This window comes from Muscardinus avellanarius (assembly GCF_963383645.1).
Source record: "Muscardinus avellanarius genome assembly, chromosome: 12".
In the NCBI taxonomy this organism is placed as follows: domain Eukaryota; kingdom Metazoa; phylum Chordata; class Mammalia; order Rodentia; family Gliridae; genus Muscardinus; species Muscardinus avellanarius.
Window position 1 is genome coordinate 12,893,052 of NC_137798.1, and position 19,563 is coordinate 12,912,614.

The following is a 19,563-nucleotide window of genomic DNA, read 5'->3' on the forward strand; positions in this document are numbered from 1 at the left end:
GGAGGGGAGGCGGCCAGAACGGCAGTGACAGCGGAAATGTTGAGAGGGCCGCTCGGCTGGGCGCCCGCCCCGCGCGTCCTCGCCTCTCGTCCTCCGCCGGCCCCGGCCCCACTTCGCCTCCCGCCCAAGGCCGAGGAGACGGCTTCCCATCCGCGCCACGCCGCGCTCGGGAGGGGCGCTGAACGCCGCTCCCGCCGGTGCGGCCGCAGCCGGGCCCCCCAGGCCCCCGCCGTCCAGTGCAGCTGGGGAATGTGAAGAGGGCCTGCTGCCCGGCGGCCTCCAGCCAGGTGCCTGGAGCCAAGCTGGTTTAGGTCTGGTTAGTCGGGAAGGGATGAAGGCCCCAGTCCCTTTCCCCTTCCCGTGAGTCTTTTTTTTTTTTTTTTTTTTTTTTTTTTTTTTTTTGCGGGGGGTCTGGGGATGGGACCCAGGGGCATTCCTCCGAGCTACACTCCCAGCCATATTTTTATTTTTTATTTTGAAACAGGGTCTCACAGAGTTGCAAAGAGCCTCACTAAGTAGCTGAGGCTGTGCGCGAACCAAGATCCTCCTGTCTCAGCCTCCGGAATGCTGGGATTACAAGCGTGCGCCACCACGCCCGGCTCACACTTACTCTTTCGCAGAACAATTTCAGAACTCCTTGGTCTGTACTAGGCATAAGCTCTACCTTTACTCTCAACCAAATAGCAAAGATAGACCAGTAAACCAATGTTGACACAGTACGATGACTGCAACAAAAAGCAGCATTGTGAGGTTAGGTGTTAAAATGTAGCAAAGGCTGGAGTTGAAGAGAGCGGGTGAAAAGTGTCTACTGCACTTCCGTAGAAAGAAGCCTCCTCTAGCCCTCACAGACCAAGTGGTGCGTTGGGAGACGGACTGAACAGGTAAGCTGCTCGTAAGACACGAAATGAGGAAACTCCTGGCCCCTGAGGCCTCTGGGCTCCTCTCTAAAGGTTTTAAGAGGCAACCTGTTTGTTTTAGATATTTTCATTTTTTGGTTGTTTTGTTACTTTAGAATATGTAATATGCATGCTTGATAAACCATTCAAACTATTTTTTTTCTTTTTTTGGTGGTACTGGAGGTGGAACCCAGGGCTTTTCTACCTCCGCACTATACTCCCAGACCTATTTTTTACTTTATTTGGAAACAGGGTCTCACTAAGTTTCTGAGAGCCTCACTCAGTAGCTGAGGCTGGCTTCGAACCTGTGGGATCCTCCTGTCTCCGCCTCCTGAGCCGGAGGGGGGGGGGGATGGGATTACAAGTGTGCGCCACCACACCCAGCTACTAGCCTTATTTTTTATTTTTATTCTTAATTTTGAGACAAGGTCTCACTAAGTTGTGGAGGACCTTACTAAAAAGCTGAGGCTAGCCACGAACCTAGGATCCTCCTGTATCAGCCTTGAAAGTTTATTTTTTTGGCGGTACTGGGGATGGAACCCAGGGGAAATGTACCTCTGAGCTATACCCCCAGTCCTATTTTTTAGTTAGTTTATTTAATTGATTGATTGTGACACTGGGGGTGGAACCCAGAGGCTTTCTACCTCTGGGCTATACTCCCAGACTTATTTTTATATTTTATTTAGAAACAGGGTCTCATTAAGTTGTTGAGAGCCTCACTAAGTAGCTGAGGCTGGCTTTGAACCTGTGTGATCCTCCAGTCTCAGCTTCCCAAGTGCGGGGATTACAAGCATGCACCACCACACGCGGCTCATTTATTTATTTTTTTTAGTCTCACTGAGTTGCGAAGGGCCTCGCTAAGTAGCTGAGGCTGTCCATGAACCGCGATCCTCCTTGTCTCAGCCTCCTCACTGGGATTCGCCCAGTTTAGATTTTTATTTCTTATATGGAAACAGGGTCTTGCTAGGTTGGTAAGAATCTCACTTCTTGCTGAGGCTGTCCTGGAACCTGCAATCCTCCTTTCACAGCCTCCTATGTACTGGGATTACAGGTGTGTGCCACCATGCCCAGCAAATGTTTTATTTTTGTGGTGCTGGGGATGGAACCCAGGGGCATTCTACCTCCGAGCTACACCCCCAGCCCTAGTTTTTATTCTTTATTTTGAAACAGGGTCTCACTGAGTTGCAAAGGGCCTCACTAAGTAGCTGAAGCTGGCTGCCAACCATGATCCTCCGGTCTCAGCCTCCTAAATGCTGGGATTACGAGTGTGTGCTACCACACCTGGCTCTGTAGTCTTGACTTCTAAACGCCAATAGGAATGCTCTGCCTCAGGCTTAAACTGTCTTCACAAACCCTGCATATAGTTTATTTCCCTTGCAAAACATCCTTCATCTCCCCCACGGTATGATATTTCTATGTTGCTTTACCCTTTTTAACTTTTGTGTGTATGTTGTGCTGGGGATTGATACACCCCCAGTCCTATTTTATATTTAGAAATGGGGTCTTGCTAAGTTGCTGAGGCTGTTCTCGAACTCATGATCCTATTCCAGCCTACCAAGTACTGGGATTATGGTCATGACTACGTGCTTTGATGTTCCATTTAACCTTCACAATTTTGAAGGTTAGGTCTTACTGCACCCATTTTACACATGAATTGAGACTCAGGCAGCACCTGCCTTGTCTAGTAGGTGACTGAGTTCTTACAACTTGAATTCAGGTACCACGTTCCCAAGTCAACCACTTGCCTAAAGTACAATCATTTACTGAGTGACTTCTAAACCTCGGTGCATCAAGCTCCTTTGGAGTTTAGAAAGTTACCAAGTTTCCTCACAGACACCAGGATAGGGCCAGCGTGGCCCTTTACTAGCTTGATTTAGCCTATACTTCAAGTATGAACACATCACACTATTACTTGATTATTTCTTGCCATCTAATCTTTTTTTCTTTTTTTTGAGGTGCTGGGGATGGAACCCAGGGGCATTCTACCTTTGAGCTACACCCCCAGCCCTATTCTCTATTCTTTACTTTTCAAACAGGGTCTCACTAAGAAGCTGAGGCTATCCACGATCCAGGATCCTCCTGTCTCAGCCTCCCAAACGCTGGGATTACAAGCGTGTGCCACCATGCCCAGCTGCTTTTTTTCTGTGATACTGGGGATGGAACCCAGGGGCCTTCTACCTCCAGGCTACACTCCCAGACCTATTTTATATTTTATATGGAAATGGTCTCTTAAGCCAGCCGAGGCTGGCTTCGAATCTGTAGGATCCTCCTGTCTCAGCCTCCCAAGTGCTGGGATTTCAAGCATGAGCCATGCCTGGCTCTGTATTTGGAAATAGTCCATGTTGCGGAGGGCCTAAGTAGCTAAGGCTGGCTTTGAACCTGCGCCATCCCAAGTACTGTGATTACAAGTGTGTGCCACCATGCCCAGATGATCTCTTATTTTCTAAAACTTACTCATTCCCCCTTTTTTGGTAGTACTGGGGATTGAACCCAGAGGCATTCTACCTCTGAGCTACACCCCAGCCTGATTTATTTTGGGTGGTATTGGGGTTCCTGGAAACCCTTCTATCTCTGGGCTACACACTTTTACACACACACACAATTTGGAAACAGGGTCTCTTAAGCCAGAGAGGCTGGCTATGAACCTGCGCGATCCTCCTGTCTCTGCCTCCCAATCCCGAGGATTACAAGCATGCGCCACCATGCCTGGCTGATTTATTTTTTGTGATTCTAGGGGTGGAGCCCAGGTGCTTTTCTATCTCTGAACTATGCTACCAGGCCAATTTAAAAAATATACTTTATTTGGAAACAGGGTCTCACTAAGTTGCTGAGAGCCTAAGTTGCTGAGGCTGGCTTCAAACCTGTATGATCCTCCTTTCAGCCTCCCAAGCTCCCATCTGGGGATGGAACCCAGGCGCATTCGACCTCTGAGCTACATCCCCTGCCCTATTTTTTATTCTTTGTTTTTAATTGGAAACAGGGCCTAAGTTGCTGAGGCTGTCTGTGAACTGCGTTCCTCTGGTTTCAAGCCTCCCGAATGCTGGGATTACAAGCGTGTGCCACCACACCTGGGTAACTCCCTACTTTGAGTAATAATAAAGACTTGTATTCTAGTGCCAATTCCTTTATCTTTAAAACAGAGGTACATTTAGAAGCTGGGATTTACTTCCGAGTTTAAAAATTGGCCAGTTGTGATGGCATATGCTTGTAATCCCAGCATTTGGGAGCCTGAGAGAGGAGGAATACAGGTCCACAACCAGCCTCAGCTACTTAGTAAGACCTCATTTCAAAATAGAATACAAAATAGGGCTGGGGATGTAGCTCAAAGACAGAATGCCCCTGGATTCAACCCCCAGTACTGCAAAATAAATAAATAAATAAATAAATAAATAAATAAATAAATAAATAGATAGATAGATAGATAGATAGATAGAAGTTGGCTTGTTCCCTGGACCTGTTTTGTCCCCACTCTGTTCCTCACAGTTTGGTCCTGAAGGTCAATATAAAAAGGGAAAGTAGTAAGGTGAGGAAAAGTATAGTTAGAAACAAAACCAGCACTATACAAATATAAATTATTAGAACTTATATTGTTTCTGATGGCTGATAAAATATCGTCAAAGAAAAATGCTTCCATAAAAGTTTTATTTATCCCCACAACAACCCTGTGAGGTAGGGTGATCAGGGCATTTGAAGATGAGAAAACTAAATCTACATTACTTGTTCACTGCTATACTGCATAGTAAATAAGTAGAAATTAAATTGAGATTTTAAATGTCCATGATTTTATATTGATTCATGTGGAAACAGGTAGAGAGAATATTAACTCCCCCCTACCTTAATGCCAAAAGGACACTGCCTTGAAAAATCCCATTCAAAAGATGAAAGTAGTATTTCATTGCTTATTTCTACAAAGATATATAAAATAAAAAAATAGTGAAATATTTTACAATTACTATATATAATGGTCTCATTCAGGGACATGTCCTTCAGCTGTGTATATGACCAACTATTCCAAGTCCTAGAAATGCAAACTTAAAATAAGTACAAAAGACAAAAATGATAATGAGCAATGGCCTCGGTCTTTATTATTCCTCCATGTATCTTGAGTAAGCTCTGGTATTTGGCCCTAATCTTTTTAAAAGGGGAGGGGGAGACAAAAAGCAAACACAGAAACAGCTGGTCACCATTACTCTTGATGACTACTCTCAAGCCACGGTCACACTAAAACAGGGATTTCCCAAACCTGGCTATTAGAATCAGTACTGCAAAAAAAAGAAAAACAGAATCACTAGGAAGAGCAGCTGTTGTACCAGGGCAGGAACCCAGGGCGGTCACTTCCGAGCTACCCTCCTAACTTCTTATTCTTTGTTTTGACACAGGGCAATACTAAGTAGCTGAGGCTGGCTACAAACCTGCAGTAGATCCTCTGGTCTCAGCTTCCCAAGTACTGGAATCACAAGTGTGCGCCACCATGCCTGGCTCTTCTATTTTTGGTGGTACTGGGGACTAAGCCCAGGGGCATTCCAACTGTGAGCTACACCTCCAACCCTTTTAAAAGTTTTTTTTTTTCTTTCTTTTTGCATTACTGGGGATGGGACCCAGGGGCCTTCTACCTCCAAGCTATACCCCCAGCCCTATTTTTTATTCTTTATTTGGAAACAGGGTCTCACTGAGTTGCAAAGGGCCTAAGTAGTAGCTGAGGCTGTCTGCAAACTGTGACCCTCCTGTCTCAGCCTCCCACATGCTGGGATTACAAGCACGTACCACCATACCTGGCTTCCCCCCCCCCTTTTTTTTTTAGACAGGGTCTTGCTTTATTTTTGAGCTAGCCTCCAACTTGCAGTCCTCCCGGCTTCAGCCTCTGGAGTCACTGGGATTACAGGCGTGCACCACCCCATTCAGAGTAATTCTTTTAACAAACAATCAGGTTTGGGAACCACTAATGTATACTAGTATCTGGAAACCATGAATTAACTAGTATAAACTTGTTGCTCTCTCATCCTCCTTTTAAAAGATCTAAAACATGTTACCCCCCAAACTCTGGCTTCTGGGCAATTAATTTCAATTCAAGATACAGAGAAACATCTTATAAATCTTATAAAAATGTATCCTTATTATGTGATTTGGATTCCAATAATTAAGTAGCATTTAAATACTAGATACTGAGTTTTGTGGTTCTTCTTCTGAAATGTCTAAATATATTTGATACAAATTCCTAGTCAGCTTTCAACTCAAAGGAAGACATGAAAAATGACATAATTAAGCACATCATCCTCAACTATAGCTCATGGGAGGAATAAGAAAGCGAATGAATGGCAGCCTGAGGCCTTCTGGCCCATACATTTTTGTTCAGTCCATTCTTCCCCTATAAGGGGAAATAAAATAAACATTCTTTCCTAGTTGCTTGGCATAGTTATTTGGTGGGTAACTATTAACTAAGTTAATTTAGACACACAAGATTTAAAGATAACAAATAAATACCTAGGAAGACAAAGGGAAATCAGATCAGAAAACCTTAACTACCTAATGATGTAGTATATAACACCATCACATTAGTACAATAAATGAAGGCTTCAGTGTCCTTTACATTTCAGATTTTACATGACTGACACAGATGTAGAAGAGATCTGGTCCTCATGAAGAATTCTGTGCTCGCTGCAGAGATTTGTAGGAATAATGAAATGCTTTCTTCATTGATGAGATGAAGTCTCTTTTTCAGGCAAGTTGACAAGAAAACAATGAGAAACGGACTTCTTTAGAAGGTTGTAGTATCTAGCTGAAAAAGTCATTGGCCAAAGGTAACTTGGGGGGGAAAAACCCTTTAAAAAAAAACCCAACAAAAACCCCCAGAGAAATATATATAAAAAAATTGTACACATCCATTTCACTGATAGTTACAAGAAAATAGTCAATAGAAGTTACACAATGCTTCCAATAAATCCCAAACCAATTTTGGGAAGCAGATAAAGCAACTGGGTAAATAAATATATATACTAGCTAATATAAAACAATTTATAGTTATTGTCATCAATTCTTTTTTAGGACCAAGGAGAAATATGGTGATAAATCTGATTAGGGCTACATATATTACATAGAATTAGAAACCACAACCGTTTAAAACATCCTTACAACAATACCAAAATATTTAAAAGAATGTTTTAAAAGCCAGACATCTGCCCCTGGAAGAGTGCAGTTTGACTGTGTACTTGAGGGCTGTCGTGTGTACAAGGGTCACTTCTGTGGGTCCTCACGGGGCTGCTGCGCCTGCATTTACCACAGTCAGTTTCTTAAGACTTCCAATTGCTTATGTGAGATGACGGGCTGGGCACATCTCAATTAAAAAAAAAAAAAAAGCTCCAACCGACTTAAATGAAGTGTCCAAAAAGAAGAAGAATAAAATGAGCAATGGGAAAAGACATTAAGTTGGAAGGAAGGCGGGTAAATTTTTTTTTATAATTTAAGTTTTATATTAACAACTTTAAAATTACCCCAGTAATGAAGAAAAAAATATATTAATTTGGTCTCAAGAAATTTTCTCTACCCATACAAAATTACCTTCATTTTTACAGAGGTTATTATGCTTGATTTGTTTATCAGTTAACTTAAAGTAACTCTCCTAGTAAGGGACCGAAACTTTACCATTAATAAAAGATGCTTCATTTAAAAGTTGCCTTTTGCTATTAAAGTGCCCACGGGCACAATGGTACAGGTGCTTACATTTCCCTTTAAGTTATGGGAAGGCCCTCTGAGACCATATTCATATAATCAGGAAAACTTTCAGCAAATATGATGCATGCTGAAAGCTCAGATTTTGGGTTTTGCTGTTTGAGCAGAAAAAGGAAGGGAACAGGGAGAAATGTCACTAGTTTCACAATTTTGAGCAAGAGCATATGTAAAGGTAACATATGTACATTTTATTTCAAGAAAGACATAAGACAAACAGCATAAAGATGCCCAGATGCCCTAAAGATAAATACATTTCAAAGATTCTCATTAAAATGAATCTGTAGTATTTTTTCCTGCAAGCAAAATACCTTTCTTTAAATAAAAAAAATCAGTATTCTGAATTGCAAATGCTTTTGCTTTTTTTTTTTTGCAGAAAATCTGCCATGATTATTTTTTTAATGAATAAGGATTTTCCACAAAACAGGCTTGCTCTACATGCTAGACTTTTAAACAGTTCAGTGACACAATATGCTAACTACATACACAACAGATAAGAGTAAGAAAACACTCAACCTGATGAAAAGTTAAAATCTTCATTAATACACCGAAACGGACATAACTCATGCCTTTAAAATCAAAATACAAAAATTAAATGTTTTCCTAAAAAGATTTCCTTATTTTAAGGATTCATTTGAAAATGAAGCTGCATGTAATTTGTACAATAAGTTGTACAAGTAAACAGGTAATATACATAAAAAATTAACTGACATACTCCTCAATTATCAGTTGTCCACCTTTAATTTCCAATACTGTACTTTCTTAACAAGCATACAAAATATCAAACTTCTCTTTAGAAAAAGTGCTGTTCTTTGACATCCTTTACACAAAAGCAGTCTGAGCCCGAGGCTAGTAATGCAGTCGAGAGGCAGAGCGTACTAACTTTACAAATCCTACCTTCCATAAAAAGCCCCCCGAAAAGGAGATTGCACACCACTATAAAAATATCAACCTCTTGTGGCAGCTGCACTGAGAACCAAGGCTTGAAGACTATTTTCATATAGCATAGAAAACCACTACGCAAGCGTACTGACTGCACGAGGGCCTGGGAGTGTACTGTGCCACAGGATTGCGCACAGCGACTGGAGGTACCAAGACTGTTACACAGAGTTTTAAGTGATTGTGACCAAGAGCATAACAGAGGTCCTACCAGCCCATGCAAAGTAACTAAAAATACTGAGTCACTGTGCTGAATACTTCATTCCTGGAGAACAACCGAAGACAGCAGTAACTAAATCAAGCCCAACAGGTGACTCAACTCATTCTCCTCAAGATTGGTGAGCACAGTGAAGTCTGAGGTATACCTTTATCCATTCGATCTGTGTGCCATTGCAAGATATTACCATTTGGGAATACACGCCATCACAATGGTTTAAATCTTTTGAATATTAGTCACTCGTATATTCTTATCTACCCAGTCTCTTGATTTTTAAAAAGATTTCACCTACAGTAGAATATTACAGAAACAAAATATAAATGCATGTCTTTCTAAATGAAACTTACATGGACTAAAAGTAGAGAATATTTTTAAACAAATATACAATATGCAGGCAGACAAAGCAGGAAAACGGCCATTCAAATGTATAATAAAAAACTAAAATTGACTATTTCCAGAAAACTATGAAGCGCCTCAACTAAAAGGAATGCATAATGAAATTCTAATCTAATACAGGTCAAAATGTAAAAAGGTTATAAACCTGAACAGGAAAAATAAAGTAACTTTTACTGGCCATTCCTGTTGAAATGAGAATCGTAAAGTAACAGAAAAGTGGCTACAAACCCACTTAGAGCACCAAACAGAGAGAAAATAAAAGTCCATTTTCATCTCTGTTATTATCATAAAATCCTGTGTAACTACAGGTCAAACTGCTGGTGGCAGAAACAGAATTCTTTATAAACTGCAGATGTCCTGTACATAAAAAATTTCACTGGAGTTGCACTAGTTCTAAAGACTCTTCTGTTTTAGCCTACCTACTGTATGTATTCAATCTGAGATAGTCTCTTTCTGTAACCCTTGGTTATTATAGGGCACCAAGATAAGAAAAGCAAGACGGGGTACAAAAATGCAAAATTTCAACAGTAATGGCAATGTTTTTGTTTTAGTCCAAAAGGGTCCTGCATTCTCTCCCCCTTCAATGATTTGATAAGTCTTTGTACTTAATCTGGGGGCAGCAAATCATGCAAGCGAAATCTGTCTCTGATGTGAGGCCGAACATCTTCATTCTGTGTGAAAAAAAAAGATAGGTTTTAAAAGCTACATATTTAAGATAATGATCCTTAAAACAAATAATACTTTGCAAAGAAAATATGTACTATTTTATGATTATATAATTTTGTTTGCCAAATACAGTCAAATTTTTCTATGTATGGACTCTACATTTTATTTTATTTATTTCTGCAGTACTGGGGATGGAACTCAGGGGCATTCTACCTCCGAGCTATACCCTCAGCCCTATTTTTTTTATTCTTAAAAAAATTTTTTTTGTAAGCCAGGCGTGGTGACGTACTCTTATAATCCTCGCGGCGCTTGGGAGGCTGAGACAGGAGAATCACACAGGTTTGAAACCAGCCTCAGCTACTTAGTAAGGCTCTCAGCAACTTAGACCCTGTTTCCAAATAAAGTATAAAACGGGTCTGGAAGTATAGCCCAGAGGTAGAAAACTCCTGGGTTCCACCCCCAGCACCAAAAAAAAAAAAAAAAAAAAAAAAAAAAAGCAGTATTGGGGATGGAACCCAGGGGCATTCTATCTTGGAGCTATACCCTCAGCTCTATTCTCATATTCTCTCTCTCTCCCCCCTCCCTCCCTCCCTCTCTCTCCCACCCTGCCTCCCTCTCCCAGACACCTATTTTTTATATTTTTATTTGAAAACAGGGTCTCTTAATCCATCGAGGCTGGCTTCAAACCTGCGCAATCTTCCTGCCTCTGCCTCCCAAGCACGGGGATTACAAGCGTGCGCCACCACACCCGTTTATTTTTTTATTCTTTAAAAAAAAAATTTTTTTTTTTTTTAAGCCAGGCGTGCTGGCGCACGCTTGTAATCCCACGCTTGGGAGGCTGAGACAGGAGGATCACAAAGGTTCGAAACCAGCCTCAGCTACTTAGTGAGGCTCTCAGCAACTTAGCGAGATCCTGTTTCCAAATAAAGTATAAAATAAGTCTGGGAGTGTAGCCCGGAGGTAGAAAGCCCTTGGGTTCCACTCCCAACACAAAAATAAATAAACAAACAAACAAACAAACAAACAAATAAATAAATAATTGCAGCACTGAGGATTGAATCCAGGGGCATTCTATCTCCGAGCTACAGAAAAAGGGTCTCACTGAGTTGCAAAAGGCCTCACCAAGTAGCTGAGGCTGTCCACAAACCCAGATCCTCCTGTCTCAGCCTCCCAAATGCTGAGATTGCAAGCATGCGCCACCATACCCGGTTGGCTCTACCTTTTAAATTCAACCATTCTTGTGTTTGTGTGCGTTTAATTTTGACTTTGAAACAGGGGCTCACAAAATTGCTGAGAGCCACATCACACTAAGTTGCTGAGGCTGGCTTCGAACCTGTAATTCTTAGCCTCCAAAGTAATGGGATTACAGGCATGTGCTACCACACCCAGGTTAAGCATTCTTGGAATCAAAATATTCAGGGAGAGAAAACTGCACCTGTACTGAACACAATGTAGACTTTCTTCCTTGTTATTAATACCTAAACAATAAAGTGAACAACTGTACTGTATTAGGTATAAGTAATACAGAGATAAAGCACGTAGGAGGATATGTATTGGTTACATATAAGTTCTACTCCTTTTTTGATGAGGCTTCAGCACCCTCAGATGTGGGTATCAACATGGAACCCAGGAACCAATCTCCAATGGATATGAAGGAATGAATGCACAGAGATACCATAATGACACAGTTAACTTAAAATTACATTTAGATGGGGGGAACTTTCTTTAAAGTTTTACTTTCATAAGAACAATTAGCTGCAGCCTCAGCTACTTAGTGAGGCCCTCTACAACTTGGTGATACCTGTTTCAAATAATAGGGCTGGGTGTAACCTGGATGCAGAATGCCTCTGGGGTTCAATTCCCAGGCAAAAGGGTTAAACCACTAAATTAAATTCTACTTTCTACATTCTTCTTCTTCTTTTTTTTTTTTTTTTGGTGATACTGGGGAATGAACCCAGGGGCTTTCTTTCTACCTTTTGCATGACCCCTAGTCCTATTTATTTTTTATTCTAAAACAGGGTCTCACTAAGTTGTGGAGGGCCGTAGTTGCTGAGGCTGGCCACAGATCTGCGATCTCCCTGTCTCAACCTCCTAAGTACTGGGGTTACAGGTGTCTATCACCACACCTAGCCTACATGAGTCTTAAAATTGACTGACACACTACTTGGGAGGCTGAGGCCGAGGGATCTCAAGCTTGAAGCCACTGGGGCAGCTCAGTGAAATAGAAAATAAAATGGGCTGCGGACGTAGCTCAGTGGTAGAAGCTATGGGTTCAACCCCTACAGGGTTCAGGTCTTCTCCAAAGACCAATGGCAGGTGGTGAGGACTGGGGTTCAGAACCCTAGGTATGCCTCCAAATCACTGAATTCTGGCTTGAGCCCCTTCTCTCCAGGGGAGGCACATAATTTATATAGCTCTAGAGCACCGTAGACCCCAGCCAAGCAACTCTCTGCCAACGCCTGTGAAGTGGGAGAGCCCCTCCTCATCCTGGTCTTGCTAATGCTCTTGGCCTGTTTATTTTCCTGTGCTCTTCCTCCCCTTTCCTTGCACTGAAGCTCCGCCCCTATTCCTTCGAGTCACTGGTCATAGCTCCCTCTGAATACCATTGTGTCACTGGGGCATTTCTTTACCCACTCCGACTGAGCTCCTACTTCCCTGTCCTGCAGCAGGACCTTGCCTCTTGCAGGTGATGAACACAGACTCCTCTGCCTTGAGTTACAATCTGCCTCTGGGACCCGCCACGTGCGCTCGCCCAGACTCCAAGCCACTGACCCACTCTACTCCCCAGGTGGCCATTCTCTGCTCCACACGGTCCAGTTTTGGGGGACGCTCCCAATCCAGGGATAGATGGATTTTATTTGGAAACAGCATCTCACTAAGTTGCTGAGAGCCTCACTCAGTAGCTGAGGCTGGCTTCGAACCTGTGCGATACTCCTGTCTCAGCCTCCCAAGCACTGGGATTACAAGCGTACGCCACCATGCCCAGTTCTTAAGAGTCACCTTTAAAAGTCAGTACACCGAAAGTGGAGATTTCAATTTTTCTGTAGTGCTGGGGATTGAACCCAGGAGCATTATACCTCTGAGCCACATCCCTTGCCTTTTTTTACTTTTTATTTGAAACAGGGTCTCCCTAAGCCGATGTAAGCCTCACTACTGAGTTACTGAGGCTGGTTTCAAACCTGTGATACTTCTGTGTAAGTCTCCTAAGTACTAGGATTACAGATATGTACCACCATGCCTGATTTTGTTCTGTGTAGCTGAGCTAACAAAAATACAAAAGAAAAATTATTTACTTACCAGTTCTACAAGCTTCTCCAGAAATGGAATCAATTTTAGGAGTTCATTGTCATTTTTATCCATAAACCAGCTTTCTATAGGGATTCCATTAGAAAGCTAAAATGATAAATAAGTAATTAAATCCTCTTTTTACTTATACTTTACCTACCTTGGAAAAGTTTTAGAAGAAACAATAGATTTGAGCAAACACTGATCTAAAAGTTTCTTTAAAAAGCTACCTGAGTTTTCTTTGACAGCTCGACAGTGTTGTGGCACTGAGTACTGGCAGTGCTTGTAAGAGTAAGGATTGAACCCAGGGGCGCACAACCTCTGAGCTACATCCCTGGTCTTTTTTTTGCAGGTCTGGGGATGGAACCCAGGGGCATTTGACCTCCGAGCTAAACCTCCTGCCCTATTTTTTTTTATTCTTTATTTTGAAACCGGGTCTCACTGAGTTGCAGAGGGCCTAAGTAGCTGAGGCTGTCCGCGAACTGCGATCCTCTGGTCTCAGCCTCCCAAATGCTGAGATTACAAGTGTGCGCCACCACGCCTGGCTACCCCTGGTCTTTTTCATTTTGAAACAGTCTTGCTATGTTATTAAATGCTGCATTTGAAGAACAATCACTGAAATAATTTTATCTGTAAACAAAGATGGAATTCTTTTGTTTTTTCTTTTGATGCAGTGTTGCGAATAAAATCCAGGGCCTTGAGCACACCAGACCATCTCTACCACTGAGACACACATACACTCTCTCCCACCTTTTTGAGATAAGGTCTCACTATGTTGCCCAGGCTGGTCTTGATCACCTAGGTTCAAACAATTCTCCTACTTTAGCCTTCTCAGTATCTGGGACTAGGGGCCTGTACCACTGTGTCTGGTGGAAAATTTTTTTGGGGGGATGGGAGCTATTGAGGATTGAACCCAGGGGCATTCTACCTCTGAGCTACTCCCTGACCCTCATATCATTTTGGTTTTGAAACAGAGTCTAAGTTGTGGAGGGCCTTACTAAGTATCTGTGTGTGGCTACAAACCTGTGATCCTTCTGCCACAACCTTCCAAGGACTGGGATTACAAGCGTGTGTCGCTCAAATTCTTAAGAACATATTTTACTATGTAAAGTAAAAAACATATTTTACGATGTAAGATAATAAAAAAGTAGGTGGTAGAGCATGTGCTTTTAAGCATGTGCAAGGAACATGGGTTCAATTACCAATACCAACAAAACACCAAAGGGACCAAGCTGAATGCATTTTAATGCCCTATAGACCTTCCTGCCTTATTTATCATGAAACAGAAGGGACAACCTTGTCCCGTCTATACACCAACCTCTATTCTTCACTGATTTATTATGAAGCAGAGCTCAGAAATCACATCACATGGTCATATACATAATGTAAACTTTATCTTGAAAAATGACATTTTTTTCCTTTTGTTGTTTTTGGGACTGGAAATAGAACTCAGAGGTATTCTCCTCAGAGCTACACTCACCATTACAGTGACAAGAATATACATGCACACAACACTTACTGTGTTTCCCTTCATATCCCACCCTCTTTATTTTTTATTTTGAAACAGGGCCATGCTAAAGTGCTGAGACTGGCCTTGAACCTGCGACTTTCCTGTCTCAGCCTCCCAAGCACTGGGATTACAGACATGCACCACCATGAATGAAATCACATTTACTTGTTATATTTCAAAGAAATATTAACAAAGGGTGTACATGTATTAATAATAGTCTTAATATTTCAAAATACTAAATCGAGTAGAAGAACATGGTTACAATCACTTAAAATTCTCAACGTGCTTATAATTATTTTGTGTGTTTATGTGTAGTATTGGGGATTGAACCCAGGGGAATTCTACCTCCAAGTTACACAGCCAGTCCAATTTTATGAGCAAGTCACTACTTGCTAAGTGTGTCTTCAAACCTGTAATCAACCTGTCTCAGCCTCCCAAGTACTAGGATTACAGGCATGTGCTTTAGCTTGATTTTAACCCCTTTCTCTAGTACTGGGGATTGAACCCAGGGGACGTTCTATCTTCAAGCTACATCCTCAGCCTTTTTTATTTTTTGTTTTGAAACAGGCTCTCCTGGAACCTGAACCTCCTATCTCAGCCTCCCAAATACACACCTGGATACAATTAATGATATAATGATTTAATAATGGGCAAAAACGTTACTGAGCTATACTATTTTAAAATTCCTTCATATTCAGATTTACAACATGATTTTCTTCATTTATGCTGTACTTCATGTAAAAGAAAACTCTCCACAAGGAATATAGCTATTTGGCATTTCCAATTCTGAAGGATGAAACATTAAATGGGGAGCTGGGCATGGTGGGCATGCTTGTAATCCCAGCATTCGGGAGGCTGAGAAAGGAGAATCGCGGTTCGTGGACAGCATCAGCTACATAGTGAGGCCCTCCGCAACTCAGTGAGACCGTTTCAAAATAAAGAATAAAAAATAGGGCAGGGGTGTAGCTTGGAGGTCAAATGCCTCTGGGTTCCATCCCCAGTACAAAAAAAATATATTTTAAAAAGGTGCGTGTGTGGGGATCCCACCAGTGAACATTCTGTTCTCCCACCACACCCCGTTTGGCAGCATTTGCCTTCATTATATTTTTCCAACCTGAGTCTGTTTTGCAACCCCCTTCCTACCTGATATGCAAAGGCTTGTGGTGAGTTGTCAATTATTATAGTTTTTGAAAGATCCCTTCCAAGGATATTTAAGTCCTTTATATAGTTTCCTTGTACACAAACACAATGTTCACGAAAGAGCCGGTGCCTAAACATAAAAAGAACAAGTTAACCTTAAAAAAAAAAAAAAAAAAAAGAACCGCACAAAAAATTTAAGAAACTATCTAAAAAGCACTAATACACTGAAACATATACACATAGGCTTCACAGAATAAGCCTTATTTTCTCTCACAAAGGAAATTCAAATACAAATATTGGGCCTAAGCTTTGGGCTTCAGTGTTACCTTATATATTCTTAGCAATTACGGAAATCTTATAACCAGGTATCATCATGCCTTAAAAAACATATTCCAAACTGTTATATTAAATTAGAAGGGGAGGGGATTAAAAATTCTAAATTGTTTTTGTGATTTATTTACCCAGGAAAGCTCAGCTCATGCAGCATCTGGTTGTCAGCGAGGTCCTGCTTTTTAACCAATTTTCCAGATGGTTGACTGAGGCACAAGGTCAAGTGACTTGCGCAAGGTCACACAGTAAGTCAGTGGTTAGCCCCGCATTGGAACCCAGGGTCCTCCTGGCTCCCAGTCCTTTCCTCTAACCAGCAGACCACACAGCCTCCCTATCCCTGCACATGCCAGAATAGAAAATATAAGAAGGAATGTTTTTGTGTTGGCATTAAGACTTTTTCTTTCTTCTTTTAGTTTTCGAGAAAAGGTGCTGCTGAGGCCAAAACATTCCATCATTTCAACTTTTCCTAAATGCCCTTATTTCTTTTAATTTGCCAGGTATATGATCATTTCAAATAGGGACTGAATGAAATATATTTAAATTTAAATATCATAAATGTAAACTGATGTTTCATCAATTTTAAATACTAAAAAGAAAAATGCTATATAATTTGAAAAATGTATTAAAGGTTCTACAATAATACTTATATACTATAGTAATTATAAAGTCTCCACTTAAACTCAAAATGTTAGTCTCTGAATATTACTAATAGTTGATGCAGATATATTGTTTTCCACTCTAAAATAGTCCATTCTGAATATTTTAACAAATAGTTTGTCTTCCTTGTTTCTTTTTATTTGATGTTAGGGATTAAACACAGTGCCATTCTACCTCTGAGGTATAATCCGAGCCCTATTTTATTTTTTGTTTTCAAACAGGGTCTTGCTAGGTTGCTACAACTTTCCCTAATCCCTTTTGTCTTAACCCTACTAAACAAATATTCAGGAAACAGGGACTACTCAGACCTGTATTTTTAATTATGCAATTCAAGCATACATTTTTTAAAAAAATGTTTATGTTTTGCAGTGCTGGGGATTGAAACCAGGGCCTTGCACATGGTAGGCATGAGCTCTACTACTCAGCTACACTCCCAGCCCCTAATTATGCAATTCAAGAAAAGTATTTTCAGCCTGGCGTGGTGGCACAGGCTTGTAATCCCAGCATTTGGGAGGCTGAGACAAGAAGACTGAGATTCGTGAACAGCCTCAGCTATATTCAACTCAATGAGACCCTGTTTCAAAATAAAGAATAAAAAATAGGGCTGGGGATGTAGCCCAGAGGTAGAAAGCCCCTGGGTTCCATCCCCAGTACCACACACACACAGAGGACAGTGCCAAGCCAGGCCTGGTGGTGCACCTAGTAATACCAGCACTTGGGAGGCTGAGACAGGAGGATCTTGGGACAGCCTCAGCTACTAAGTAAGGCCTTCTGCAACTTAGTGAGACACTGTTTCAAAATAAAGGATAAAAAAAATAGGACTGTGAGCTGGCTTGGTGGCTCACACTTGTAATCCCAGCATTTGGGAGGCTGAGATATGGAGGATCGTGGTTAGCAGACAGCCTCAGCTACTTAGTTGCCCTTTGCAACTCAGTGACACCTGGTTTCAAAATAAGTAATAAAAAAAATAGGGCAGGGGGTGTAGCTCGGAGGCCAAATACCTCTGGGTCCCATTCCCAGACCTGCAAAAAAAAAAAAAAAAAGACTGCAGAAGAAGCCAGGCTTGGTGGCAGGAGGCTGAGACCAGAGAATCTTGAGAAACCAGGCGTGGTAGTAGTATTACATGCTTGCAATGGCAGTATTTGGGAGGCTGAAGACAGCCTCAGCTACTACTTAAGTAGTGAGGCCCTTTGCAACTCAGTGAGACCATGTTTCAAAATATAGACTAAAAAACAAACAAACCAACAAACAAAAATAGAGCTGGGGTATAATGCCCCTGGGTTCCATCCCTGGTGCCACTAAATAAATATATATATCAGTGCCAATAGTGATGGGAAAGAGAAATAATTTTACAGGCAAAGTGTATAAACCGTTTTATTCTCCCTTAATTATTAGGAATATTTTTACTCAAAGGATTATCTGCCTCTGGGAGTTTAAAAACAATTGGGGGGGGGCAGGGTAGTATTGGGAATTGAACCCAGGCACATTCTTTTTTTTTTTTTTTGGGGGGGGGGGACCCTTCTACCTCAAGGCTACACTCCCAGACACCTGTTTTTTAAATTTTATTTGGAAACAGGGTCTCTTAAGCCAGCGCGGCTGGCTTCGAAGCTGCGTGATCCTACTGTCTCCGCCTCCCAAGAGCGGGGATGACAAGTGTGCGCCATCATGCCCTGCAAACCCAGCACATTCTATCTCCAAGCTACACTTTTGGCCCTTTTTTCAAATTTTGAATCAGGGTTTCATTAAGTTACTGAGGGCCTCCCTAAGTTGCTGTAGCTGGCCTTGACCTGTGATTCTCCTGTCTCAGCCTCTAAGTACTGTGGTGGCATGTGCCACCAAAGACAATTCTACTTTGAACAAATGACAGTATTTTGCTTCTATAAACATTTAGATGAGGAAATTGGAGAGCCTGGTACAGCATGTAAATGCAAGTCCCTGCTGACTGGACATGTATGTGGATACTATGGTTATTTTAATTAAATGACACTAGAAACTCTTAAGTCATTCAGGAATTTGAGGGCCAACAGCATGTGGATTTGTGGTTTGAGAAAATATACTTGAAACCGCTGGGCATGGTGGCGCACACTTGTAGTTCCAGCCCCAGCATTTGGGAGGCTGAGACAGGAGGATCACAGTTTGCGGCCAGCCTCAGCCACTTAGTGAGACCCTGTTTCAAAATAAAGAAAAGAAGGCTGAGGGTGTAGCCCCTGGGTTTCATTCCCAGTACTGCAAAAAAGAAAAAAGAAAAACTACTTGAAGGCTGGGCATGGTGGAGCATATTTGTACTCCCAGTACTTGGAAGGTTGAGGCAGGAAGATCACAGATTCAAAGCCAGCCTCGGCAGCAGAGTGAAGCTCTCCGAAACTTAGACCCTTAGTGAGACAGCTTCTCACTAAGAAGTAAAATCAGGCTGGAAACAGCTTCGAGATAGAATGCCTCTGGGTTCAATTTTCAGTAGCAAAAAAGAAAAGAAAAAAAGGAACAAAAAAAGAAAAGAAAAAATGTGCCAGTCATTTAATAGCAGATTATGTCAATAAATCTGAATTTGAATTCAAGGGGTTTAGTGATGACAGGACTTTCTCAATCTTTTCCTGCAGAACTCTTGCCTCAGCCTCGTAAGTAGCGGGATTGCAGGTGTGTGCCATCATGACTGGCTTGTTAGCCAATCTTATCATCCATGAGGGACTCCCTATTACTTCAACAAATTCACATGTATTAAAAACAATATTCTTGTTTCAAGATTTCCAAAATACAATTAGTCAAAACAAATTTAAACTTCCCAATATGTAGATTTCATTAATCTA

The 19,563-nt window shown here is 41.5% G+C and overlaps 1 protein-coding gene across 2 annotated transcripts in view; it reads right to left on the reverse strand.

The window, feature by feature from the left end:
• Positions 1–9,776: 9,776 nt before the first annotated feature.
• Positions 9,777–19,563, reverse strand: part of CTDSPL2 (CTD small phosphatase like 2) — a gene marked incomplete at both ends in the record, with an annotated part of 49,921 nt that continues 40,134 nt past the window's right edge. For both annotated transcript variants that reach the window (XM_080706736.1, XM_080706735.1), the window contains 3 exons: positions 9,777–9,842; positions 13,135–13,230; positions 15,776–15,902. In XM_080706736.1, coding sequence (XP_080562862.1) covers positions 9,777–9,842; positions 13,135–13,230; positions 15,776–15,902 — 289 coding nt within the window. The remainder of the gene's footprint in view (positions 9,843–13,134; positions 13,231–15,775; positions 15,903–19,563) is intronic.